The sequence below is a fragment of the Candoia aspera genome, chromosome 1 (assembly GCF_035149785.1).
Source record: "Candoia aspera isolate rCanAsp1 chromosome 1, rCanAsp1.hap2, whole genome shotgun sequence".
Lineage (NCBI taxonomy): Eukaryota > Metazoa > Chordata > Lepidosauria > Squamata > Boidae > Candoia > Candoia aspera.
The window spans coordinates 339,467,405-339,494,982 of NC_086153.1; the positions used below are offsets into that span (position 1 = coordinate 339,467,405).

The following is a 27,578-nucleotide window of genomic DNA, read 5'->3' on the forward strand; positions in this document are numbered from 1 at the left end:
TATAGACCGACCTCAGCGATACAGAAAGTAGGAGGAGTAAATGCCAGGCTCGGAGAATTAGGAGTCAACACACATGGATCTCAGAAACACCCGTCACAGCAGTTCACACTGCCCTGCCTTGGAAACAAGGCTTTAGTCCTGGAACTGAAGCTGCTCCGGCAGAGGTCAGCAGTGAAAAGTTTGTCAAAGGCACTGGCGGAACGGGGGGAAGAAACAAGTGGATGAAGGGAAGAATTGTACTTGCGGTGCAGCAGATAAAAAGTGGGAACCGGGGAACGAGAGAGGGAAATTGACCCCATTCTGTGCCGAGATAGATAATTTTAAGGCTTCCTAGGAGCAAATGGGAGACGATGAAAGCAAGAAAATGCAAGGCTGAGGTAGCAAAGATGTTATCGCCTTCCAGAGCTGACTGCTATTCAAGGTATGGGCAGCGTAGGAAATTGCTCTCATCCCCCAATTTCTAGTCAAGGGTTACCAAAGGAATGGAAAGCCGAGGCGGAGGGGGAAAATCACACAAAGCAAAAGGAACCTGCTATTTCAGCAAACATGTTCCTGAAAGGCAGACAGGGTGGATTTGGGCTGGGCTAACCCCATGTATTCCTGAGGAAAAGGGACGGCGTCTGCAGGATCCCCCCACCCTTGTGCGCTCATAAAAAGCAGCGCGTGCCGAGCTCTAACCTGCCCCTGGCTCTGCTACACTCAACTCACCTACGGCACCCTCCAGACATACAATCCCCACCATCCCCGGACGGCAAGGCTAAACGCCGCAGGAGGAGCCCACGTCTGCCACCCACACAGTTGGAACGGACGGCGGAACAGCACCAGGGATAGAAGCCGCGCTTTCTGTTACAAACCGCACGGCAAAAGGGACAGATAAACGGGCTGGATTCATCCGAACTAGTTGCAAGTTAACATGCCATGTTCTGTCCGCCACCCCTCCACACGTAAGGCCACCTCACCGAAGCACCTACTGGAACTGTGACCACGGCCCTAACTGGCAGAAGGGCCTGGCTACTTGAGGGACGGCCGTTCCCCCGTGGCATCTGCCCAGCCTATTCAGTCCAGCAGGGGTGGCGCGTTCCGGGTCCCTGTCAGGTCCCCAAAAGCCGGCCCTTTCTGTAGCAGCTCCTGCCCTCTGGAGCGAGGCTCCCCTCGAGAACCGGACGGCCTCCATCCTGCTGGTGCGTTGAAGGGTCTTCAAGACCAGGTTCTCTGACCAGGCCTTTGGCGAGGGCGACTTACGGCCCCTTTCGGTGACCTGGGCTTGCTTTTGCTCCTGTCCGGCTGCTGCCTCTTATTCCTTGTTCTTGTCGGCTATTATACTGTTCTGTTCTTTTTAACAGTTTGCCTGTGAACCACCCAGAGTTTGTAACGACTGCCTATCCAAATCAACAGTCAGACTCACACAGAAGTCTATGGAAATCTAATTTAATGATGAATAGTATGCAGAATCACAGGCAAAGCTGAGAATACCAAAAGCGTGGGACCTCTCCCAATTAAACCACAAGCAATCCCATACCCCTCCCCACAGTGTCAGTACAATTCCATTCCTCTGCAGGTGTTCAAAACGGTTGCCGGCAATCTCCGGGTAACGACCTTGGCCAAGCAAGATGGCCCAGACGTGAATTCCTTCGCACTCACATCATTCACCTCCCTGCCTGGCACAAACCAGCAGCAGCCCCCTCCTGTCCAGCAACACGTGTCAGCACCAGCACGGCATGGGAACATGTTACGAAGTTTCAGGAACATTGGAACAGCAACCGTGACAGGGTTGCTGGGTGTCCAGAGACACACAAGTTTAATTAATAACGACAACGTCAGGGTCAATGGATGAGAACCACCGTGTTCCACTAGCAGGCGTGCAAAGCTCTATTGCGCACAATGAACCCGAATGCAATTTGTTCAGACCAAACATTGTTCTGAAGCTGAGTTATTGCAAACACACCCACGTATACTAGACAGAGCCGCCAGCCTGGAAACATGGTTTCATTAAGTGTTGCGGTGGGAGACAGCAGATATTTTATTCCCTGTTAGGAGTCAGGTCGCAACTCGTTGAGGGTGTTTTTAAATTAACAGTGTTAAGAAGTTCCACTGGAGCAATCTCTCCTCTCGAACTACAGATGCTGCACATTAAAAACACAGGCAGGCAGCCCAGCAGGTAGCATGCTGTCCCTGGGCAATGTCTCCCTTCTCTCCGCCCCAGAAATTAATAAAAACGATCTCATCCTCAGAATGGGATGTTTACTCAGCCTTTCTCTGCCATGGAAGAAATCTGACTCTCTTTGGGGGTGGGGAAGGAGGAAAAGAAAACCCACAAGGTAGACAAAGATGCCTGGGTGTAAACAGGCAAGTAAGATGGGAAGGAATATTCGTTGTGACAAAAACCCAGGGGGTGCAGCTGCGTGCCATACGCACGTGTTCGAGGGCATTCTGAGTGGGGGCATGACACAGGAGTGTCCATTCTCTCATGTGCCTGGGAGGAAAACAAGATGGTAGTTGTAATCCACTCTCCATCATCCTGACCAGAACACAGACCTGAGTATGAACCCAGTGAAAACTATTATTTCAAAGCCTGCTCCTTCAAAAAATAGACAAGTGAAAATGGCTAGAACTAATCTCTATTTCAAAACTTCCTGTTGCTTCTCTGCAAACAGCTGTAACCGCCCCCCATCATCCATTCTGCTGTTTGCAAGTATCCCCAAGACCCTGCGACAATACTACTGGTGCCAAAATTGGTTGCCAAGGCAAAACTTGGCAAAGACGGGCCCTTGGATGGGTAAAGTCCTTTTCCTGCCTTCAGTGGAACTGGACTTTGCCTACAAGCTTCTGACTGAGGAGGAATGAGAACTGCTGTTGTCCAGGAGGGAATATGGTCAGAATACACAAAAAACGAGGAAATGTCATCTGAACCTGAACAAAGGCTGCAGGTGTAGTTTTTTTTTAAAGTGTAGAAATCTCTGGTCCATGGTTCAATTAACTTTAGCTTATGCTGCTCTTCTGCAGAAGATAATTCAGTGGCAATGTAGCTCCGTAAAAAGGTGCTTCTGCCTTTGACTGACAAATTCCACTCCAATTTCGATGGAGTCAGTGGGCATCTTCTCTACAGAAAAGGCAAGTCTCATTTTTTGCACTTACACTAGACACCAATCTTCCCTACAAAGGCGGTTATCTCTCAAAATATATCAGGACTGGAAACAGTCTCGGAAGGTAATATTGGGATCTTGGGACGGGTACCAGAAATAGACCAGCCTACTAGTGGGGAGGGGGAATGGGCCGCTGATACAACCCAAAAGCAGAAACATAATTAAAGAGGAGAGAGGCAAAAATGATATCAAGATTCGAAACCAAAAAAGAGGCTGAGAAAATTGGATAGGGGAGGGAGGAAAAAAGCAGCAGCAGCTCAGCACTGTCAGCAGTGTGGCATTATCGCTGCATGATAGGCTCTGTAATGAGCTATCCATGAGCAGCCAAGTAACACTCAGATTTGAAGTAATGCAAAAATAAAATTAAGCACAGAGTAAACAGCGAGACATTACCTGATACTTACAGAGCCGGTCTCGCTGTGCAAGAAGTGAGTCTGGGGCTGTGTGCTCTAAGGGCTGGGGGGGGGGGAGAGGGAGAGAAATCAATTCTAAGAGCTCAGCTCAGACACAGCCAGGCAAGAAGGGTGAACCAGATCAGTCCCAAGGAACCAGAACACCCTTGAGACGAAAAGGAGACCGCTATGTTACAAACTGGTTTGCTAGCGGCTAGGCTGAGGAAAAAGGCACAAGCTGAAGGGTGGGGTCTGCTCCAGACTAAATTTACACAATAAGCCTTTAGAGACTTTAGCCTACCATACAGAAGTCATGTATCTGAGTTTCAAACTCTTCCAGGATGGATGCGTTACTGAACATTTTGAGAAAAGCAGTCGTTCTCCACCACTAGCAAAGTAGGTTTGCAAATAGTTGCGTGGCCCAGCAACCAACCTTGCTAGGCAAACAGTCTATTTGAAAAACTGAGATTCTTCCCCCTTCTAAAAACTTTACAAATCATAGCAACCCCCCCACCCCAGTATATTAGCATTTGAAAACAACAACACTAAACAAGCCATAACACACCGTTGATGTCTCTCAGCTACTGTAGATGATAGCCACAAGTGGTCTACGTCTAGACCAGTGTTTCTCAAACTCGGCAACTTTAAGATGTGTGGACTTCAACTCCCAGAATTCCCCAGCCAGCCAAGTTTTCGAAACACTAGACTACAGGCTGCCACCAGTGGCTGGGCTTGAGAAACTAGAAGTCCCATCCACTGACATCAATCAGGAAGCTGAAAAGATTTTGCCAATTTACTCCTGCATGGGAACCCTCCCCCCCCCGGAAAAGGCTGACTCATATTGGTGAGGACCCCATAGAGAAGGCCCTGCCTTGAGGCCAGCAATCCCCCCTCCTTTCAATTCTGGGAGTTGAAGTCCATACATCTTAAAGTTGCCAATTTCGAGAAACACCAGTCTAGAAGGCTTACAAAAGAAGGTAAGAGAAGGAACCAGGAGGGGAAGGCAATGGCTTGGGAAGACCAGATGAACTTTACACTGTTCTTAGACATTGCTTGTTTGCCTTGCTTAGGCTCAAACTGCGGAGATGTGATGGTTGGCTAGGGGTGCAAGGTAACAATCCCAGGGGGGAAAAAAGTCAAAACCAGGCAAGTAATGAGCCAGGAAGGCAGGTTCGGCAACCTGGAGGATAAGAACTGAATTTTACACAAGTAACCGGAGCATCTTCCATGACTGCAGCCGTTTTGAAATTCAGTCACTGCACGAGCATTTGCAGCTCAAGGCAGGTAACATAACTAATACACCTATTTTCTCCACAACCACCACCCTGTGAATTCATTTCTAATTTTGAGTATTTCCATATTTGTCATTTATTCTAGTTCTCTGTTCTTATGTAAGGTTCTTTGTTTGCTGTTTCAGACAATTCTCACTCTCCTGTGTCTGTGGTTATCTCTGCTTGCCACTCAGCCTTAATAAGGGGAACTTGGCTGGGGATTTCCCAGGGCCTGAACGCAGATGTTGTTCTGAGGGAATGTGGGAGACTGATAATATTGTTAGGCAGACCTGTGACCCTTAAAAAGGCACAAGGAGCCAGCTGAATGGAATAAGCCAGGAGAGACAGCTGGGACGATGCTCATTCAGAGCTCTAAGCCTTGGGAACCACCAGCAGGCAATTCAAGGTATATCTCGTGGGCTGAGCTACGAGCCACGACACAACACTGAAGATCATCATTTTACCCAAATTCTTGCTGGTGGCAAATATTCAAAAGTACAACGTAATAAATAACCCCCTGGGGTTTATTAAGCTATCACCAAGCACAGATATTGGTTTGGCTGAGTGTCTGGGCACTGGAGCATAATCACCAGTTTCAGAACAGGAAGAGAGAATAGGAATAAATGGGAATTTTCCATAATGGAGGGATGAGCGAAGTAAGGGGCTTGTATTAGAACTGATGCTTTTTAGCTGATTTCTAAATGATCTAAGTTAGAGAGATGAACGACCCACGTTTACCAATGTCATAAATTATTCAAGGAGTAAAATCAGAAAGTGATTTCAAAAAGGTCCAAAAGACTATCTTCACACTGGGGGAATGGGCGTTACAATCCCAACATCACATCTGAGCTGGAACTGACGGATAAGGAAAGCAACACAGCATGTTCTACGATCTGGGGAGGGGGCAACTGGGAGCCTTCGGAAGCTGCAACAAGTAAGTGTGCTGAAAGAAGGAGAGCCAGGCACTGGATCCCCACTGCCAGGAGCAGCCAATACCCAGCCATCTTAAGCAGGGCCATTGGGAAGGATGAAAGGAGCCTTCTCTGTTTTCCCACCCCTTCCCACATTCACCATCCAACCGCAGGATGATCAGCTGGGTAGTTGGAAGACGGCAAATGGTGGCTGAGGACTATAGATTTGCCCATTTGTCCTGTGCTGACACATTCATGTTATATGGTGACGGAAACTTGTACACGGATTATACTGGCCATTAGCCGGATTATGAAAAAGGCTTATATAGCAAAGGAGGTAAAGAACAGATTTCTGCTTTCAGCCAAATGCTTCTATTTCATTGCCACTACGTGGGCATGTGAATCTCTTCCTTTCTCTTCGAGCTACAAAACGGTGCCTTGCTTTTCACCTTCTCCCCTTCTCAGCCAAGGCTGTAATGCTTTAATCCAGCTATCCACAACTTCCATCCAGATTTTTTTGACGTCACAGTAATTCCAGCCAGCAGAGCCAATGCTCAGCGATGATGGGAATTACAGTCCCAAAATCTGGAAGACGCTAGGTTGGGAAGACATTAAAGCATTCATAGTTAAACAGGCAAACCGCAGGATAAAACCCCTCCCTTCTCTTAAGTAAGTCCTTTCGAGTTCTTTCATGTATCTGAAGAAATGAATCTTCTACAATGATGGGCAGATTTGCTATAACAGATATAATCCAAAAGGCAAAAAAGCATGCTGCCTGCTTGAAAACTACAGATTTTAATTACATGCAAATTTAATCAATAGATTCATTTACCGATGCTTGCTTTTATCGGACTGCAATTCTAAACAGTAGCCTTTGAGGTACATCGTGTTATGTCACAGTTCAATCGCTCTAAATAGTTAGCCAGCTACTCATTTGGACTCATTATGCCTCCTTCAATTATTTCATTTGTTATCCTTAAATCTTTCATTGCCCACTGCTGCCTGCCCCTTGATTAAGGAGGCAATTCCTCCTCCCTTTACACCGGAAAGGAAGGCAGAAAACACATCAAACCACCAAAGAATTTTGTAAATGCAACACCTTCCAATCTCATGCTCAGAATTTAATTGGTTACCACCAACTTATATCTTCTACACCTAGGGAACTCTACTGGAATGGCCCTTGAAGAAACATAACCATTTTTCCGCCTTTACTGGCTGCTAAGGAGAGCGAGGAAGGCAGAAGCCTCTACGGCAAAATCAGTCCATCTGCAGCGTAGCCAACTCTAGAAGTACAGGACCTACTAATACTCAGCAGACCAATTCTCTGTTAAATCAGCGTTCAGGAAGACCTACTTAGGAATCCTCCCAGGTACCTGTCTGCCTGTGTTCCCAAAACCAAACCTGGCACCTTGAAACCTACAGCTGAAGAACCCATTTCCTGTTAATACCGATGCTGGTCCAACAATTAATGTGGAAAACTTGCTTCTAATGAGTTGATCATTAAACTCCCCTCATGTTCATTTGTGAAGCAAACGGAGTCCTGCCATAGTTAGCAGCAGCAGCAGCAGCCTATGAGTTATTAAGGCTGCTTGTTTTAGGCCTTCCTATAATTATTCAACTGTAGCTCATAACTTACTAGCCAAAATTAGAAGACAAAACTTCTCTAGATGCTGGATATTTTGAAATGTCTGTGCATGTGTGAGTGTGTGTGTAGCCAGCAATAGTCTCCTATTTTGCTGGAGAGGGAGGGTATGGAATTTTCAGGCAAGTAGAAATAAGCAATTTTTAAAAATCAAAACAAAAGCTTATTTTATGAACATGAATATTTATGCATTACTTACATTTTATTTTAATGAAATAGCAACTTATAAAAAATGCCCAGTATTAAAGTCAGAGCTGCTGCACTCTCAGCAGGATACCGAGTGTATCACTGTTTTCGCCAATTGTGTAAGTAGAAACTGTTGTTATTGTGCTAAACTATTAAAAAAAAGTATTATTTGAGTTTAGAAATAGTATGTAAATCTCAGAACTGCCAAGGAGGAACAGAAAGGATTTTTAAAGCTCAGAAAATAAAACATCCCCACAACATAAATAAGGAGGTACAATAAATATGGGTAATTCAGTTATTTTCAAATATTATGCAGAATTCAGCACTATTTTGTCACCGCTATAATGTGGTTGACTCTAACTTAGGAGAAAACGCACTACTGTACACCATGCGCAATATGCTTCTGGGTAGATGAACAGAAAATTAGATTGCAAATGTCAAATTAATTATACTTAAACTACTTTGCTAAAGAATACATATTCTCAAAAATAACAGCATAACTTGCCTTCTCTCATCACACTCAGCATTTGAAAAAACCATCACTCCTTGTTCTCAAGTTTCATTTGGAGCTCTGTTGTTTCCAGAGCAGAGAGGACACACAGCGGACGCCCAACCTACAGACCTGGCCAACGGTGCAGTTAGAGGTGGAAACAGCAGGAGCTGGTTGGAAGGGCAGCAAGCAGGAGATCCTGTGCGGTGTCACTGGTGTCAAAGGAGCAAAGATACAGTGAGCATCACATTTTGCAAAGTCCCTACGGTTGAACTGCCGTGGATGGACGAATCTGCAGACCCTGCCCACGCATATCGGCTGCCGTTTGGAGATCCAGAGGAGACCGAGGAAGTGACTGGAAACGAAGGCAGAAACCGAGACCGGCTGTCTTCAGGCCTCACTCTTCTGACCAGGGAGGAAAAGGTTCAAAGAAGCGCCTGAACTACAGCTGGCCGGTGTTGGAGCAGATAAGGGTTGGGAACGTGTGGGGATGGACTCGATGCAACCAACCACAGAGAATCGCAGGAAGGGTGTTGGTGGTGATTGGAGTTAAAGAAATTAGAAGAGAGAGTGCGTGGAGGATGCAGTGGAATGTGAAGAATGGTATGGGAAAGCCGAGAAAGCTTGGAGTGAAGGATCACGTGGGCAAGCAAAGGACGAAGAGTGAGGAATTGCACTGGGTGAACAAGGAAAGCTAAAGCAAACTATGGAGTGAGAGGATTGGAGCAGACAAGGAGTAGCGTTAGGACAGCCCTCTGGAGAGAGAGGTTCGGAGGTGGAGGCGTTGCTTGACCAGCTTGCTGGGGCAGAACTGGGCAAATGAGAAGGCCACTGGGGGAGAGAAGGGACAGAGAGAAGGCAGGATGGGAGGAGATTTGAAGAAGTTGGGCAATTAGATGAGGAATGTGAGGGAGGCAAGACTGGAGTCCAGAAGGGCCCCTGAGGTGAGAGAATAGCCATTAAAAAGAACCTTCCTAAATATCAGCAGTAAGGGCACAGATGTTCTTTGTGATAGAAGGGCAATGAAGGATGCTCCTGCAAAAAATGCTTGGCTTAGCCCTCTCCTGCTGCATTTGGGGACAGATCTTTGACTGTCTGGGTCAACTGAGGGTCCTAGTAATATATATTATTAATGCTAAATTGGTATGTGATGATTACTATATGGTATTTTCATGATTATTAGATTGGCTATTATTTTATATCTGTTTGGGGGGGGGGGGTTGTGCTGCATTTTCCTGTTTGAGAGTTGCAAAATGAAGCAGCCTAAAAGCATTTGTAAATAGACCCAAGTTTTATTAAGCTTTTATCAACCACAGGAGCCAGGAAGTATGCAGCACATTAAACCCCTGTCCAACTTGGGAATCCCACTCTGTCCTTACTCTTATTCAAGCGATGAAGCATAGCTTTCTTCAACATGACCAGTTCCAGCAGACCAGCTTTTCAGACTAGCCATAGCCTTGTTGCTTCAGGAACGGACAGCCAAAGGGGAACTTCAGGTTGCTGATTAGGAAGGATGCTGCAGGATGTATGCAAAGGGTCTAAACCAGGTTTTCTGAGCATCCAAAATCATACAGAGAGGTTCCCTTGAAGATGGCAAGTCTGAAAAGCCAAATCATGGTGCCCGATGCAATGAGGGAATGAGGAAATAGAAAAAGGGACACAATAAAAAAAAATACTGGCATCCCCTTTTACTTGCCAACTTCCCTCTGCCTGGAGTGACTTAGAATCTCTGCCCATCAGTGGTTGTTCAGTAATTTCACGCTACAGCTCCCAACAATGTAAGCACAGGGCCTCCGTCGAAAGCTGCCACTTCCCAAATGTCACTTGTTTGTGAACACCTGGCTAAGCCCAAAATTACTTTTAATATTAGAGCTGCTGCCTGCTGGCACTGTCGTCGTTAAAGCTCTCATCAGAATTTCCATGATGAACTGCCATGTTTTGAACGCCACGGGGACAAACTGAGAAGTTATGGGCTGAAAGCCTGGCAAACCAGGTTGCAGCATAGACGTGGCCAGTGCCTAAAGTCTCCAACAATAAGCTTAGACCGTGGCTTAAAAAAGAAGATGCGCAGGCATTTCAAACTTAGGCCTCAGAATCACTTCAAAATTAAGTGAGGTTATACACTTTCCTTAATTGATTGAGTCCCCAAAGATCGGAGAGTCGAGATCTTCTCTGCCCCCTTAGGCTGAATTAAAAACGGTGTTAGTTCTAACTCAAATTGCAAACGTTCATTTTGAAGTTATGCAAAAGTAGAAAATGCTGAAAGGCAGACCGTGATAGGATAGAAAAAGCTGTCCTCTATTCTGACTCAAGGTGCTGTTTTAGGCCCCACTTCTGATTAACATAGATACAAATACAGCAATTCTTGGAGGTCTGCAGTCTCCTCTAGAAGACACTCTTGTATTTCCTGATAATTATTCCTCAGACTAAACAGCTACCGACCTGGCTTAATCACCTGCTTGGATTGTGGGTTGTCTGAAAGGAGGCAGGGCCAGAATGTCACATAATACAGCGATATAGCACGTGGGTCTCCTCTATGGAACAGGAACTCTGGATTCATGGTGCCGCACACTTCCTAGACTGCAACGGCTGTTATTTCCAGCCAAGGAAATCGATCTGCAGGGGAAGCCAATCCAGCCACCCACACCTGCAAGCAATTCTCCTAGAGGATGGGAACCAATGACCAATTAATGGGTCAGTGTATCAAAACTCAAGGTATGGCAAAAACTGGTGTGAATCATGCCAAAGAAACAAACAGTATGTTGGCAAATAGCAGAGGTTAAGAACTGGCAGGAAAGTGGACTGATCCAGGCATTTCAGACGCAATTTTATGCTGAGTTAAGTTCACCCTCCACGAAGCCGAATAATATTTAGCTACTGCGGGAATCTAAACCTGTGGCTTCCAGGTATGGCTGAAGTACTATACCCAGCCACCCAAATCAGCGTAGCCAAAAGTGGGGGAATGCTGGCAGCCATAACTTAGCCATCTTTGGGGATCCACGTATCACTACCCTTACTCTAAAAAGGTAAAGGTTTCCCTTGACGTAAAGTCCAGTCGTGTCCGACTCTAGGGGGCGGTGCTCATCTCCGTTTCAAAGCCTTGGAGCCGGCGTTGTCCATAGGACACTTCCGGGTCATGTGGCCAGTATGACTCACGGAACGCCGTTACCTTCCCGCCGAAGCGGTACCAATTAATCTACTCACATTTGCATGTTTTCGAACTGCTTGGTGTGCAGAAGCTGGGACGAGCAACGGGAGCTCACCCCGCCGCGCGGTTTCGAACCGCCGACCTTCCGATCGACAGCTCAGCGGTTTAACCCGCAGCGCCACCGCGTCCCTATAACCGCGTCCCTATAACCCTTACTCTAGACCTGTCTTAAACCTATCTTATTTTCATTCCAATGGTTGCCTTTTTGGTGGGAGATGGGGAGGAGGAGGAGGAGAAGGGAATTGGGGAGGACATGCTGCTGTGCTCAAGCATGTAAGGATGCTGGAAGGATGGTGGCATCCCTGACAATATCCATTCAAGGCTCTGTTAACACCTCCAGAGAGTCAATCACTTCCCAAGTCAGTCCGTTCCAGTGGAGAATAACGCTTACTATGAGGAATTTTTTCCTACTGTCCAGCCAAACACTCCTTCCTTCTAATTTAAACCCACCGTTTCTTGCTCTGTCTTCTGGAACAACTCTGAGCAATTGTGCCCTATCTTCTACATCACAGCCTTTCAGATATTTGAAGACAGCTGTCATGTCTCATGAAGTCGTCAACTGCTCTTCAAAAAGCATTCCTTCCAGGCTCTTTAATCATCTTGGCTGCTCTTCCCTGGACACGCTATGGTTTGTCAATGTCTTTCCTAAAATGCAAAGCCCATAACTGGGCAGAATAGTCTAGGCATGCTCTGAGCAATGTGCTACAGAGAGGAGTGACAACTTCTTTTGATCGTGACGCTATACTTTGGTCGATGCAGCCTCTGACTGTCTTTGCGCCTTTTTTCTTTTTTGCACCCCACCACTGGCTCAGGTTCGGCTCCAGATCACAAAGACCCTGATCCTTTCTGAAGGTACGGCTGCCCAAAATGGTCTCCCAACAACAACGCCCCCCCCCCCCCGGCATTCCAAACTGGCACCGTTGATTTTTCCTACCCAAATACAGGACTTCGCATTTGTCCCCGCTGAAATTCATCTTGTCCATTGTTCCATCTTATCTAAGATCCTCTTGAATCTTGATGCTCTCCTCTAAGGTGCCTGTCACCTTTTGCTTGCGTCACCTGCAAATCTGGTACTCCTGTCTTATAACCTCTCAACCAAATCTGTTATAAACATGTTGGGACAGTGCCAGATATGATGTCTGATACTTCCCTGCAGCCTGGCACGGAGCCATTGACATACACCAGCTGGGTACAATTGTTCCATCGGCTTATATTCATCTAACAATCGCACGCTCCATCCTGCCTACGTCCTGCCATCTTCTCTAACAGAATCTCATGGGGAACTCAAGTCAAATGCTTTACGGAACTAAAGTTCGGCAGTAGAAAATTAAACGAGACTGGCTGGCTTGCCTTCCACGCATCTACAGGGATGGGTGTGATTCTTGAAGGCAAACTTCCTTCCACGAGAAACTCCACGTTCAGCCTACATGCACCAGTTAAACAGATTTGGAATAACAAGAAAGGCAGAAAAGTCTTCATCTCTGTCAGACAAAGAGAATTCCAAGTACTGCAACGTCGGAGGGTTTCTGGTGTTCCATAGGTTGGGAAAAAATTAGAAAGCTAGAGGAGGAACGTATTTAAAGGCTAAACCCTCCTAATTTTCCACAAGCCACACCTATTCACTCTAAAGCTAGGGATAGCACACCCGAGTGGCTGGCCTTCCAGAAACACATGTTGGGAGACAGATGTCAGAAGGGACATCTGTGCAAACGTTTTGAATCTGAACTATCACGAATTCCATTTTTTACCCCCCAAATGACTGAAACAGGCCATTTTGCATTTGTTGTGGAACTCAAAGCAGTGTATTTGAAATTGGTTTAATTTTGAAACATTTTGCACAACCCTAAGCTACAGCCATGGCTGAGCCAGTAGTAGGGCAGTGTGTGGACTTCAACTCCCAGAATTTTGGGAGTTGAAGCCCACACGACCTCAAGTTGCCAAGGTTGAGAAACACTGGTGTAGTAGTTGGAGTTTTAAATTAGAGGTGAGAAGCCTGGATTTCAACCCACTCAAACTTCATGAATTTTCATTCTTTCTCTGAATTACCTATTTCAAAGAAGTTTTGTGAAAGGGGGAGGGAGAAAAAAAGGCAGAACCACGTGGACTACTTGATCTCCAGGCGATAAAGAAAAAAACTTATTAATATGAGGTAGCCAGAGAAAGCGACTAGAGCTAACGCCAGATCTATTTTGAGAATATCAAAGAGATATGACTTTTTTTTTTTTTAACCTCACTTTCATTAACAACAGGAGGAACACTAGATACAGATGCAAGCTGCGGCATGGAACGGAGGCCAGATGTTGCCTTCTCTGCTCAGTGAACACAATCCACGTGCCCAGCAACAACTGTTTGTGAGTTTGAAACCAGCCCTGGGGAAGCACTTTGTCTCTCCTCTCTCATGCCAATTTGATCCCCCTCCTCTGTGATTCGCTGATGATCTCCTCCACTGCTAAGCCTGGTTTCCCAGCTGAACCAGAATTTGGAAATCAGTATTTGCAGGCGTGAGGTAAGAGAGAACCCAGATAAAGTAAACTCTGTTGTGTGATGCTGACTCTCACACAAGCAAGCAGGAAAGGTGGAGCATCGTAAAAGCATGTGTCTCAGACCTGGCCCCAATTTGCCAGCCATGGTTTGCACTGCACCCTGTTCTTTTATCTCCCTTTACAAGCCCTGAAAACTACTGGCCTAAAGGAGGCGGGAACTTACTTGTGTGGCCATCTTGCCATAATCAATCCATCGCAGGGTAGCAAAATTGGTGGACTCTGCACAGTTGAATCCATGGTTGAACCCCGCATGGTAGCCATAAGGAAAAGTAATCATGAACTCTCCGGCTTCCTGGGTGATCTGAAAAGAGGGAAGGAAGGAATTAATGTTCCACGTGGGCAAGAAGCAACAAGAACCTGCTTTGTTTTAAGGTAAGCAAATTAAAATTCCAGTGGCCCTGTTTTCAAAGAACAGCACACCATTTATGTAAGAGAAATGCACTTTGTACTCAAGTATCTCTGCACACAGATAAGACCAGTGCTGGTGTTCAAGGAGCGCCTCCACGTATCTTCCGTATCTTCTACATATCTTAGCACACTTGGCTAACAGATTATGGAAACCACTGGACCACTGCAATGGGCTCCACATGGGGCTGCCCTTGAAGAGCATTTGGAGGCTTCAACCAGTGCAGAACGCAGCAGCACAGGGATCGGGCCAATTATTCGGTGCCGGTTATTTGGCGCGTGTAACACCTCTACTACGTGAGCTGCGCTGGTTGCCAGTGTGCTTCTGGGTGCAATTCAAGGTGCTGGTTGCCACCTTTAAAGCCCTTCATGGCTTGGGGCCGGGTTACTTGAGGGACTGTCTCTCCCCAGTTGTCTCTCCCCATCCGATCTGGTCAGGCAGGAGGGGCATACCTTGGGTCCCGTTGGCTAAGGAATGCCAGTTGGCGAGGCCTAGAAGACATGCCTTTTCTGCCATAGCACCCGCCTCACGGAACATTCTCCCTGGCCCAGACCCTGCTAGCTTTCCGTAAGTCCTTAAAGACCTGGCTCTGTGCCCGGACCTGGGGCCCCAGGTGTGTTCAGGGACCCATTTCTCGGTTAATTTAACGATCATGATGGATGATTCATTTTTGGCTGCTACGTATTTTAATTTTCGTATTATTGTAATTGTTTTTATTTTTTAAACTTTGTTTGGCACCCAAAGTCACTTGGTAAGTGTCATGTTCACCGTTCACCATTACACCGTTCATCGTTACAGTGAGATGGGCTGCCAGACAAATTGAACAGACCAACAAACCAACAAACAAACCCTTCCAGTACTTTGTGAAGTTCTCACAAGAGCAAACAAATGCTGGGAAGTAACATCTCTCTCAAACAACCTGCATCTGGTTTTAACAGGTGACACTGGCTTCCAATACCATCACTGCTTGGATGAAGGAAGTCTAATGGGTGCGCATAATAGTCATTCTCTCTCAGGCACAATGGGCAAACCATTTTAACCGGTCCAGTCGCCAGGAGTCAATACGGACTCCACGGCGAGAGAGAGACAGACAGAGGCTTAAAAGTAGTTTACAATTCTAATCTCATCATCATTACCCCCCTAAGAAAAGATGGAGGGATGATGCCAATGGCTTTGGTGCTAAGAGAGGCTTGCACAGTTTTACTTACCATAGCAAATAAGCTAAGCTCTCTCATGAGGCTAAGCCCCAGCCCAGCCTTCTTCCAACACTGAAACTGCACACCGAGGGAGTTACTCCCACAACTGCAGTGTAAATACACAAGCCCCATTTAGGAGCTGTTAGGAGGAAAGCTTGAGGACAGCTCAACCGCTAAATGGCGGATTCAGTTACCGTTAGGTTTTAATTTACCCAATACCGAAGTCCACATAAACCACTTTAGATTCACAGAGATGAAGCCAATGATTTACTAGGTATCCGCTGAAGAATGCCGGGGGAGAGGGGCAGACAGGTGACTATCAGCCCCAGGTTAAAGACAAGGGAACAGGCAGGCTCTCGAAAGCCTTAGTTTGCAGCTTCACTATCAAGGCTAGCCAAAGAGAATGAACTTAGCTCTGCTGCTCGTGCTTGGAGTAGAATGCTCAGATTCTGCCAACAAGCTCTACACAGATGTGAGCTGCAGTAAATTCAAAAACTAGGTGCGTCCGTAGAGCGAGACAATCTAAAAGCAGAGAAGCACTATAGCTTCCGTCACTCACAAAGTCCTGTACGACAATAAACTCCTCTTTTAGGCTTTTGTACATTCCTCTCTTTCTCTCTAACATTTCCCCTCTCTTCATTTAGATTACACGCGTGAGGTGCCTAACTCTAAAATACCGAAAAGGAAATCAAGAATGGGACAAATATCCACAGAACAAGATGAAAGAGAAAGGATGTCAAGAACCAATTTAATCTCCTTTACCATTCACAGCAACATCATCTGAGAGCTGAAACCCATCTTTCTCATCGCTGTAAATGTCACCAGGCTGGGTCCTGATTTATTACATAAGGAGGGAAGCAAGGTTTAAAATATCTAGCTTTATAGACATTTTAGAGAATAACAGAATTTGGTTCTCCTTTAGCTTGGGGGGCTGAGGTGGGGAACATAGAGAGTTAGGGTTTTCAAACTAGCCTCACAGAAGTGTGAGTGCCTTCCTGCTAATCCTCGTTCAATTTATCTGCATGCAAACGTGTATGCACAAACATGCGCATTATGCATTGATGGAGAAACATGAAAGAATGCTTGTGGAGACGTTAAAGGTGTGTGTGCTGGGGAAGTGTGTGTGTGTGTGTGCTTGGATACCATTTGTTGGGTGACAACCTGAATTATTTACAGCAAGTATTAAACTGCACCATGGAAGGAGGACAATGGACATGAAAATTAAGTACTGAAGAGTAATATCTTTGCAATGGCGAAAAACTAGAGCAAGCAAATGAATGTAAGTATCTTGGCAGAGTGTTTACCAAAGATGGGGAAATGAATAGATAAATTTTCAGAGGTATTAATACTGGCCAAAAAGTAGCAGTAGCTGTGAGAAAGAAAAGTTTGCTGAAAGAAGCAAAAATGGCTATGTGTAAGACTGTGCTTCTACTTACTGTGTCATATGCAAGTGAGAAGTAACTATGTCAGGAGGCACACAAAAAATCATGGGGAACTTAAGAACAGCAGATGAAAAAATAAAAAGAGTGGGAAGTTCAAAAATAAGTGAGTGACAAGATAAGCAGCCAGTACAAAAGAGGTTCATTGAGACGGTTTGATTACACAGATAGAATGAATGATATAAAATCGCAAAACGAATACACTAAGGAAGAACGAGTGGGTTGAAAGGCAGGAGAAGACCAAGAAAACCATGCTTTGACGGAATTGACATCTGCAGCAAAGGGGGCACAAAAGGTTTTAAAAATGAAAGGCAAATGTATGATGGAACCAAGGGTGGGCAGTGCTGTGTTGCTTAAGTGAAAAGGAGATGCCACTGAGGCTTTCTGCCTCGGGTGCCAGAGCATGGCTTGCCTCCTAGGTGTCTGCAGGGCCACCTTCCCTGCCCTGAACTGACCGATCCAGTACATGCTCTCCAACAGAAAAGATTAGTAACCCACTACCACCAGGAAGTAAAGGGGGCACCGAGGTGCAGGGATTCCCAATCAATGCTTCTTCTCTTACAGCCCTTACATTTTGAGCAGAGTAGTGCCTACCCCAATACCCTTCTGGAGGTTGGTGAAAACTGAGCTATTCCAGAAGGCATTTGGGGAGGGACGCCATCTGTTTTTATTCTAGCAGTGTGATGGACTGTGTTACCATTTTGATTTCAATTCTGTTTATACTGTTGCAAGCTATGAGGATTTTGTGCAAATTACCATGTGCATGAATCAATCAAAAAATAAATAAATACCCTGTGCCAGTCCTGACTAGGGAGCCAACATGAAGAACAGGCGGTAAGTGATACTGATGCCCGTGTATGACATATTTAATAGCCCTGAGGCTATTTTTTTAAAAATATCAAATAAATACACATACAGGGATGAAGTCTCATGCCCGTATTTTTTTTAAGAAGGGACACCCAACCTAGCACATGGACCCTAGTAATGGTGCTCTAAGGAGCCTTTTATTGACTCCCCCCTCACGCACCCACCCAATGCACCCCTTACAGTGAGAGAAATTCATGCCTGGCCTCTGCTGCCAAGACCCATTTCAAATTGCTCATAAATCAAGACAGAGCTGCAGATGGTTAAGTTAAGCAGACAGAGAGATTACACCATTGTCAGAAAATCCACACCAACGTATCCTCATCCCAAGCCCCAGAATGATCCTTCTCACATCACTGCTGTCAACAATATCCCACCAATAAATTAGAAAAATGCTTCAGCTGATGGATAGACCTGGACAGAAAAGTGGTAACTATTGAGGAAAAGCCAACACCAGCTGCTCCTCACAGTGAAAGGTCCCAAATTTACTGACTTGTGCAAGGTCTTCACAGAATAAATGGAGAAATCAATAGGAGATTACAGAAATACACATTTTTAATTATTAAGAAGCCTGGGCATTGATCTGAGTTCTTTTGAGAAATAACTACTATTATAGAGATTTATAAATGCCCAGGTATTTGCCCTGTTTGAAGCTGGCCAGGAATTTCTGTGAATGGATTCCAGGTGGCACTTTATGAAGAAGGGAGAAGAGTGGGGCAGCCATCTGGTTTGCTCTCCTTGATTTGAAGGTAGCCCCAGAAATGGCTCCTGCTTCAACTTAGCTCCCTACGGTCAAGGCGAATTCCAGTAAGGGGGTTCTCTCCCCAACCACACCATGGAGCACGACTCTCCTAAGAGGAGAAGAGGTGAGGTGAGGTCAGAACAGGAACTCTCTCCCCTCCCTCCCAATGGTGTCCCACCAAGTGTTAGTGTCCACTTTTCCCTCCACTGGAAGGGGCTGAGGTTCACCAACCCTTCGGACTGTTTCTCTACCGACTGCACGTTTTCAAAGGGAATTACGCACCACGCAATTGACTCAGAAAGGGATCTTTTTTGCAGTGTCTCCCCTCATGTTCCACATAAAGGCTGCAGCTGACCAAAACTGACCCACTGTAACGAATCCAGTGTCAGAAAAAGCCGTAACGCAGAAAAGCCCGAGAGAGAAAACTGAACACCCATCTCTGGCATGCAGCGAGTCAAAGGAATCTTATTTTCCTACTCTTCCCAGCTGTGAAGGGTCCTCCTTTCAAGACTGTTTAATGCCACTTACTCAGACGGAGTTTAAGAGGAGACAAAAACATCCTTTATGTTTATTTTAAGGACAGTGGAAGGACCGGCTGAACGGATGCAGTGAAGACAAAGGAGGAATTCGTTATATGAGGAGGCCATTCAGAAAGGCTTACAGCGCTGGAAGCTAAAATGGGGTTCTCCGCTACTCTCCACAACAGCTTTAATATGGAGACAGGGTGATTTCCGACTGTTTTTAAACAGGCATTAAGCGTCCTTCCAGCCTACTCTTAAATAAGGCGGCTGCTGAAAGAACTGCATCAGCTGTTGATCTGCTATCGGGTCGATGTAAGGTTTCTATATTAAACCATATGGCTCTAAACCACACGAGAAAACCACATAAGTCTATCAAGCCAGTATGATCACAGTCCTTCTTATTTTGCACTGTGTCCTGCAGGTCCTGGCTGGGCTACCAGTGCCCTCCAGATGCTTTGGACGACAGCGCCCGCTGGCTGTGCCGGATGGGCCTTACGCAGACGTAGCTGCCTTCAGCTGGAAAGCATCGTGGCGCCCTCCCTCTGGAACGCCGCCCCTCCCCCAGGAAGAGAGACAGGTGAGCAACCACTGGTACTTCTTAGGGCTGGTTAACTTACTAGGAGGACTACGCTGTTGCTTACGGAAAGTCACCGATGCCTGTATACCTGTACTTGCTGTACACGGTCCACGTTACACGCACGTTTCTGATAAAAAGTTAATTAAGACAGCCATTTTCAGTTGTTAAATCTCACGGTAGCTTGCTATTTCAGTGGGTTGTATTTTACATTTTGTTGATTTAAATGCTATTTTAAAATGCTACTTTGTAAAGCACTCTGAAGAGTGCTTTTTCGCTCAAAAAGCAACATATTTAAAAAGAACAAGCAAACACACCAATCTGCTACTTCATTCCTCCCAACTGCTAGTAATACAAAGTACAGAGTGTTTGACTAGAAAGAAGCCAATGGGGGTGCTCTGTACAGTCAGACCCAGGCAGGGTTTTAACAAAATCCTCCTCACACCCTCACCATCATAGCCTCGCTCTCCTTAAGAGACATTAAGAAAACTGCCCAGGGGAAAGTGGAAAAAACACAGGCAAAGTAAGGTCAACATTCTTGGCAGGATCTTATCCCACAGCCTCTTTCGGACATGAAGACAGGAGCATTTTATCTAATCTTAACTGGGTGAAAATCTCAGTCACAAGAATGAAGTGCACAGAGTTTCTTCAGACCCAAGGATGAAACAGATTAATAATGACTGGACAGTGAAATCCACCCAATGGATGACACACAAGCTCATGCCCCCCCACTCCAAACTTCTGCCCCGAAGTGTAAGCTCTCGAGAATGTCAAGGATGGGCAAGAGGCCCCTCGCAGCCATGAAGTCGCACCAAAACGTAGCCAAGGAACAATACGAAGTGCTGCCTTTAGTACATGTGCTTTGTCTCCCCTCCTCTGCCCCTCTGGGCCTGTTCTTCTGTGTAAATATGGTCCTTCCACACTGACAATTAGCCCATGGATGGAAAGGTGAAACTAGAACTACCTGCAGGATGACAAGACTGAGTTATGTGAAACTCCCCCCCCCCCCGCCCCGCAGTCACAAGTGCTTAATTTGGATGCTTATCCACTCCTGCAAGAACAGCCTGCCAGGAGCCCTCCTAACCAGAGTTTTCCTGCACTTCCATCTGCTCGCCCAGCTGGAGGCTGTGTTAAACTAAGCCACCATTTGTCTATCTGCAAAACTGGGGTGGGAAGTTCATTATTCAGGTCGTTGAATGAGCCCTAGTTTAGAAAGCTCTTCACAGAGGTGCTTTTACTTTTACGCCATATATATATATGGCACATGTACATACCGCCCATAGGGGTGAGAAGGGAATATATATACATACACATATACATATACATATACACACACACACACACACACATGTACATATATAATTTTTTTTCCAAGCATAAGGTTTGGTTTACAGTAACAAAATCAGATGTACAAATTTGTGCCTGGAGGTACAGCTACATTTAGCAGGGCACTTGTTTCTCACTGCGGAGTTTGAACCCTAGTTCTGAATGGGGGTGGGGGAGCACGGTACATGGCTTAAACGGATTGAGGCTGCAGCTTCCAGGACCTCTGGAGCGCATGGGAGATGCTAGGCTGAGGCTGAACACAGGCGTCAGACACACAGGCCACGCGCGGCCCACCACGTTCACCCCAGAACGAAGGAACTGCCAGGTCACTTCTGAAAAACGCTAGGAAAAGTGTGGGGGGCAGTTGCCAGGAATCTGGCAACCTGAAGGCACAACTTTCAAGCACGTGCAGTATGCGACATACTGTCCTACTTTCTAGCTTCTATACTTCAACTATGAAATACATAAATATTTTAACATGTCACAGTAACACGTACTTGCAATTTGCCCGTATTCTAATATTGTGGTGCACAAATTTGTACTTGGTTTGGAAAAAACCGCACAACCATTTTTTGCCCGCACAGGGGAAGTCAGAAATTAGAGGGAACATACCAGGGAGGCGGTAAGTGGGAGCAGGAGGCAAGGAGGCGGTTTGTGCAATAATTAGGCAGTAGGCTATGAGGACACTCAGAGTGGGATGCTGGGGAAATATATATACGCACACACATATATAATTACACATAAATATTGAAAACAAATCAAGTCTGTAATAACAACAACACATTTCTTTTTCATGTATGAGTTATAGCTAGTCCCTATCTGATTTTAACGTATTGATGAATGAAACATATACACATACAGGTAATCCTTGACTTATGACCACTCGTTTAGCAACCATTTGAAGTTATGATGGCGCTGAAAAAGGTGACTTACGACTGGTCCTAGCATTTATGACCACTGCAGCATCCCCATGGTCATGTGATCAAAATTCAGGCGCTTGGCAACCGGCATGTATTTATGATAGTCGCAGCATCCCAGGGTCACACGATCACCATTTGCGACCTTCCCAGCCGGATTCCAACAAGTAAAATCAATGGGAAGCTGCATGATTTGCTTAATGTCCGTGTGATGCACTTAATAACCTCGTGATTTGCTTAACCACCGCAGTGATTCACTTAATGATCACTGCAAAAAATGTTGTAAAATTGGGTGCAGTCACACGATGCCTTGCTTAACAACCCCACCGCTTAATGTTCAATTTTCTGGTCCTTGTTGTGGTTGTAAGTCGAGGAATATGTATGTATGCATGTGCGCGGGTGCGCGCGTGTATGTGTATATGGTTGTCTAAATCAACGTGTGGCTCGCAAGGACCCTTATGTTTAGTAGTCCTAGTTTCTATTGGAGTTTGACCCCACTGTCACAGAGTGTTCGTCGTCTTTTTCTCTGTGCTCTTCCCTCAGAGAGGATAATGTTCTGACAGCTGGCAGAAGATTTCTTGGAAACAGACTGTGTACGTACCCGGTCAAAAGGGATACTGTATTTTTTCAAGATAGAGGGCGAAATGAGGGTCATCTTGTGACGGAGGAAGGCATCGCACCCTTGAGAGCTCCCAGGAAAAAACCCTACAAAACGATTCAAAAGGAGAAAAACACAGTAAGTATCACCACACCTCAAGAAATACCTGTGATCCCCCCCACCGATTAAAGCTAGTTGTGAACAATCTCAAGGTTGCAAAGGACGCATTTTCTAAGGTGTATCACTAAGAGACTCCAAGCTCAGTCGAGGCCTTGCATGTTTGAAAACCAGAAAGCATTTCACTCTCTAAACTGCAGGCAAGATGTTGAAGAGGCCAAATTGACTATAACTAGGTGAGGATGAAGTCAGCGGGGAGAGTGCATGTGTGAGTGCGCCAGATCTGCTTGGTGTATCCCTAAGAAGAGGAAAGCACACTGGAAACAGATCGGCTCACCCTTGGCCTCACATAGAGAAACAGCACATGAAATGAACAAACTGCTTCTGACAGAGCATAAAGACTGCGGGTTGGAAATTGGGGGAATCATAACCTCCACTCCTTCTTTGTAAGGAAGACTACTGTGTACGTATTTATTTACCTACTCACTCGCTTATTATCCTGCCTTTATTATTTTTTTATAAGTAACTCAAGGCGGGGAACATACCTATTACTCCCTCCTCCCCCAATTTTCCCCCTAACCACCACCCTGTGGGGTGAGTTGGGCTGAGCGCGCGCGACTGGCATTATCAAAGAAGTAACAATCAATTTTTTAAAAAATACTAGTTGGTTTCCTATATTCATGTCGATTTCCTTAATGTTCATAACCAAGCACAGATTAAGCATCTTATCAAGTGTGTGCATATATGCAAACTACGAGAGAGACAGAGAGTGCAAATGCCACACACGCATGTGCCAACAAAGACTGTTTTTCACACTTACATTCTCTAGCATCCAGGACTAATAGAGAAGTGCAAGTGCAAGGACACGCTCACTCAAAGCCAGGCTGAAGAGAAAACTCTGCTCTTGCACTGTGCTAGTTCTGTACTTCTGTAGCAAAGTAACAAGACGAAAGAATGTATTTCTCTCCCCCTCCCCTCAACATGTTCACTCTCACAGATACAGGCAAAAGGAAAGCTTCAGCTGGCTCACGAGGAACAAAAACAGTTCTTTTCCTATGGAAAGCCATACACTGTTTTCGCTTGGAAACAGGAATGCTGTTGACGTCCTTGGCAGCTCTTTAGGTTACGTACATCAGTACCTTTAACTTTCATCTACTTTAAATTTAACTTCATTTAACTTAACACAACTGAAGCTTGTACGATACTGCAGATAAAAAAGTGTATGGCGACTACCATCAGCTAGAGGTTGCCTGTGTTTCTGATTTTAGGCTTATATGCCTCTGAGCAGCTGGTGACCGAAACGTAGTACAGTGCAGAAATATTTTAATAAGCCAATATAATGAAATAAAGTACTTAATAAAAGCCAATGCTAGCTTATGTTGAAATAGGTAAAAGGCACTTTGTTCACCTCATGAAGTGCGGGGCTGAAACCTGTAGCATTCTTGCAAAAACATTTCCTTGCTCAATCAACCAAATAGATTTTGCCAACATTTTTCTTATTACAGTGACTGTGTGCCATGCAAATGAATTACAATAAGCCGAACAAGTTAGCTTCACTGCAGCATTAGTGCTATTTGTTCACTGTCCCACTGCATTTGTCGAGGTCTATGGAAATGAAATGCTTTTCACACTGATAAGGCAGGCGAGCAGCCAAAACTGAGTCTTAGTTCTTCATGCTGAACATAGAAAAGAATTTTATCTATTGTGCAAGACACAACAGATTCACTTTGAATCACACAAGCCTAGAGTTGGAAAACTGGCTATTAAATGGAGGACCTCCCTTTTATCCTCAGCTGATAAGGTGAAACAGTCAGAGGTTTATCATCCACAATTCTGTCCCTCCTGGATCAACCAGTTGCCAGCAACAAGCCCACAAATGCCAGAAAACTCTCCCACTTCTGTTCCCCAGATACTGGGACAAATGAAGACCATAAACTGTTCGACAGGACCAGTGGGAGGGTAGAGTTCTGCTCATCATTTTGGATACATCCTGTTGGCATTTGCTATCATGGTGGAAACAGAATACTGGCCAAGACGGTCCTTTGATCTCATCTAGCAGGGAAATTCTTCTATTTTTCATTGGGTATGATATTATATACCACAATTCTGCTTGAGATGGATGGTGAACGCTACCCCCAACATTAATGGCTCTTTGAGCTGCTGCTGTAGGAGAGCCATGTTGATCTATGAGAGGGTTTCTCAACCAGGGTCCCTCCTACATTAAAGAACTAAGTTTCATTCTTTGAGTTTAAGGACACTGTTCATGCGTCTGTACAGGCCTACCCGTGAAAAGAACAGAATAATTTTGTGACTCCTGGCCTATATTTGAGCCTGAATGCGCAGGGGTTCCCCAAGGCCTGGAAAATATTTCAAGGGTTCCTCCAGGGTCAAAAGGTTGAGCAAGGCTGATCTATGGTGACAAGTTTTATGAAAACGCATCAGCTCTTGAGCTGATGAAGTGAGTTGCAGCTCACAAAAGCTTTTGCCTTTCAACAGAATTTGTGAGTCAGAAAAGGTGTTACCAGACTCCTGATTTTAAATCTGGAACGTCAGCCTTGTTATTCCGCGTGCTGCACCCATGCTGGATTCAGCACACTGGCAATCTGACTCTTTATGGCGCTCGGGTGCTTTGCCGGCTTCCCTCTTCCCAGAGGAGCTGCATGTTCCAAATAGTACAGGATTCTTTTCTCTTTCTCCTCAGTGTTTCCCCTCCTTGGGCCGCGCTCTGTAGCGGTGTGTCTGCAAACAGCAGCTTCAAAAAAAGCCCAAAGCAGCAGCCTCTCCCTCTGATGCTTTTAACCCTTGTTAGCCGCCCAGATTCACTTGTCAAGTGGACAGCCTTAGAAACTGAACAAATAAGGAAGCGTGCTTCAGGGTATCTCGAAGAGGACACCTATCGCCTTACAGCCTCTCCCTGGGCAAATAAAAACCTGCATGCGGTATGAATGTTTTTGTTCCTCCAGTTCAGCAAATGCTGCAGTGAAAATCTGATCTATCCCCGCAGACCCCTCAATCTGGGGGTTGGATGGGGAGACCCTCTCGCCTCAGGTCTCGACTTCCTGACAGAAGAGTCCCGCAGCCCGCCAGGTACTTCCAGCTGCTACAAAACGGATGTTCTTGACACCCCGGAGTTCCTGCGTCTTTTATCTCTCCGCCTTCCACGATTACGCAGCACTGCTAGGGGTGGCAGAATTGTAAGCGAATGCGCCTGTAAGGAACCGCTGGGGAGTGTTTATTTAATGGGATTTTCCCTCCCACTCAAAAAATAGTGTAAGTAAGAAACCAGCACCTCAAGTTTGGTGGCATTCGTTCCTATGTCAAAGTAAAGCTGGTGTAGTGCAGAAGTAACCCGTTTGGAACTCAGGCGGCTGCCAGAGATGCGTGCCGACATTCCGAGTGTGGATGGCCAGGTGTTCAGCTGGGCTCGGGACAGGACAGGGCAGTGTAAAGGCCCAGAGAGGTGGTAGATGGGTTATTCGAAAAGTAGAAGGAAGACTAAATTTTCCTTCATGACCTACCGATTAAAAAAAAAAGACAGCTTATGTTTGGGGGGTCAGACCCCACTTCTTCTTTGGTCTTAGATTCTTGGCAAGTTACCCTTTTTTTTGAAGAAGCTTTTTAAAAAAATGGCTGTCTTCTGCCCGGCTACTCCCAACACAGGGGTCGACTGCTAAGTGAACCAGACCGACACCCTCATGGTAGTGGTCCAGGAAGACTGGAGGCCTCTGAGGATTTTTCAAGGCTTCTACCCAATATGCTACCAATGAAACAGGCCCAGAACTGTGGGGTGGGGAAGAGAGGGAGTGGATGTGGGGAAAAGGGGAGGAAGCTTACACAAATAAAATATAATTCCAACAGTTGAACAACAAAACACTAATTGATGCTACATAATGGAGGTTTTTAAAAGTGCAAAGAATTACTGGCTTCTGGCAACTTTTCCGCCCCCTGTACTAAAAGCATTTCAATTAGAATTACGAGTGCCTGCCACCCAGTTCATCGTCCTTCTCTGCAGTTCTTCTTTTTAATGCACAGTTTAAGTGGCTCTCATTAAAGCTACTAATAAAGGAGCACATTTTAAGTGATTAGCACCAATAACGTGGCAACACATTAACGATTCCTCCATGGGTTCCACAACTCTCCCAGTGAGCCCATTTATAGCTCAGCTATTCATTTTCCGTATTAATCGCAAGCTTGTTCTATGTTCTGAACATCTTTGGAGCAGTGATGCATTGGGAAGTGTGGAGTTAATGCTGTGTTCTATTTTTCCCAGACAGTGCCACACCACCATCTTCTAAATACCAAATGCTGTAGGGGAATTTATAAAGATCAAAATATAGAAGTCTCTGTGGTAAACAGTCTTTAATGTTAATTCATCCTTACAACTGTGTGCAGCACAAGTGCATAATACATCCATCTCCCTTCTCCCAACTCCCAGTCCTATTTGTAGTACCAACATTTTGGAGAGAGGAGGATCCAGTCTCACTGAGTTTCATTTGAACTCTCCATCTGCTGACTTCAGGTGTAAAGGCAAGTGACTATAGACATGTACTGTATATGCTAAATCTATGGAATCAAATTAGCAATTTGTTGCTGTTGTCTCAAGCAGAGTTGGGAGGCTAGGATAAGACTGGCTCCTGAAAATATCGCACGAATTCTTAAGGAAATAACTGTGTTCTCAACTGTCCTAAAAACAAAATGGGATTTTCAGGTTCAGCAGCATTAAGGGATCAGCTATGTCCTCTGAAATTAGAGGGTACATTTTCAATTTTCTGGTTTTTTAAAAACCTCCCATGGAACATCTGTAACATTAACTGATTCAGTATACTGCAATCCCGATTTTGCTAGCTAATTCACTAACAGTGGAAAAGGGTGATATGGATGTGAGATATATAAAAGGTGATTCAGATTAACATGGGATGGATTAGTCAGCAACTGGTGAAAGGTGAAAGGTCCCCTGTGCAAGCACCAAGTCATGTCTGACCCTTTGGGGGGAACGCTGTTTTCGTGACATTTTCTCGGCAGACTATCGAGCCGGGTGGTTGGCCACTGCCTTCCCCAGCCGTCACCTTCCCCAGCAAGCCGGGTGCTCATT

At 45.5% G+C, this 27,578-nt stretch overlaps 1 protein-coding gene across 2 annotated transcripts in view; it reads right to left on the reverse strand.

Moving 5' to 3' along the window:
• The window catches only part of KDM4B (lysine demethylase 4B), a 170,716-nt gene that overhangs the window by 73,344 nt on the left and 69,794 nt on the right, over positions 1-27,578 (reverse strand). For both annotated transcript variants that reach the window (XM_063290916.1, XM_063290917.1), the window contains exons 8-9: positions 22,373-22,476; positions 13,950-14,087 (exon numbers count right to left, since the gene is read on the reverse strand). In XM_063290916.1, the coding sequence (XP_063146986.1) occupies positions 13,950-14,087; positions 22,373-22,476 (242 nt within the window). The remainder of the gene's footprint in view (positions 1-13,949; positions 14,088-22,372; positions 22,477-27,578) is intronic.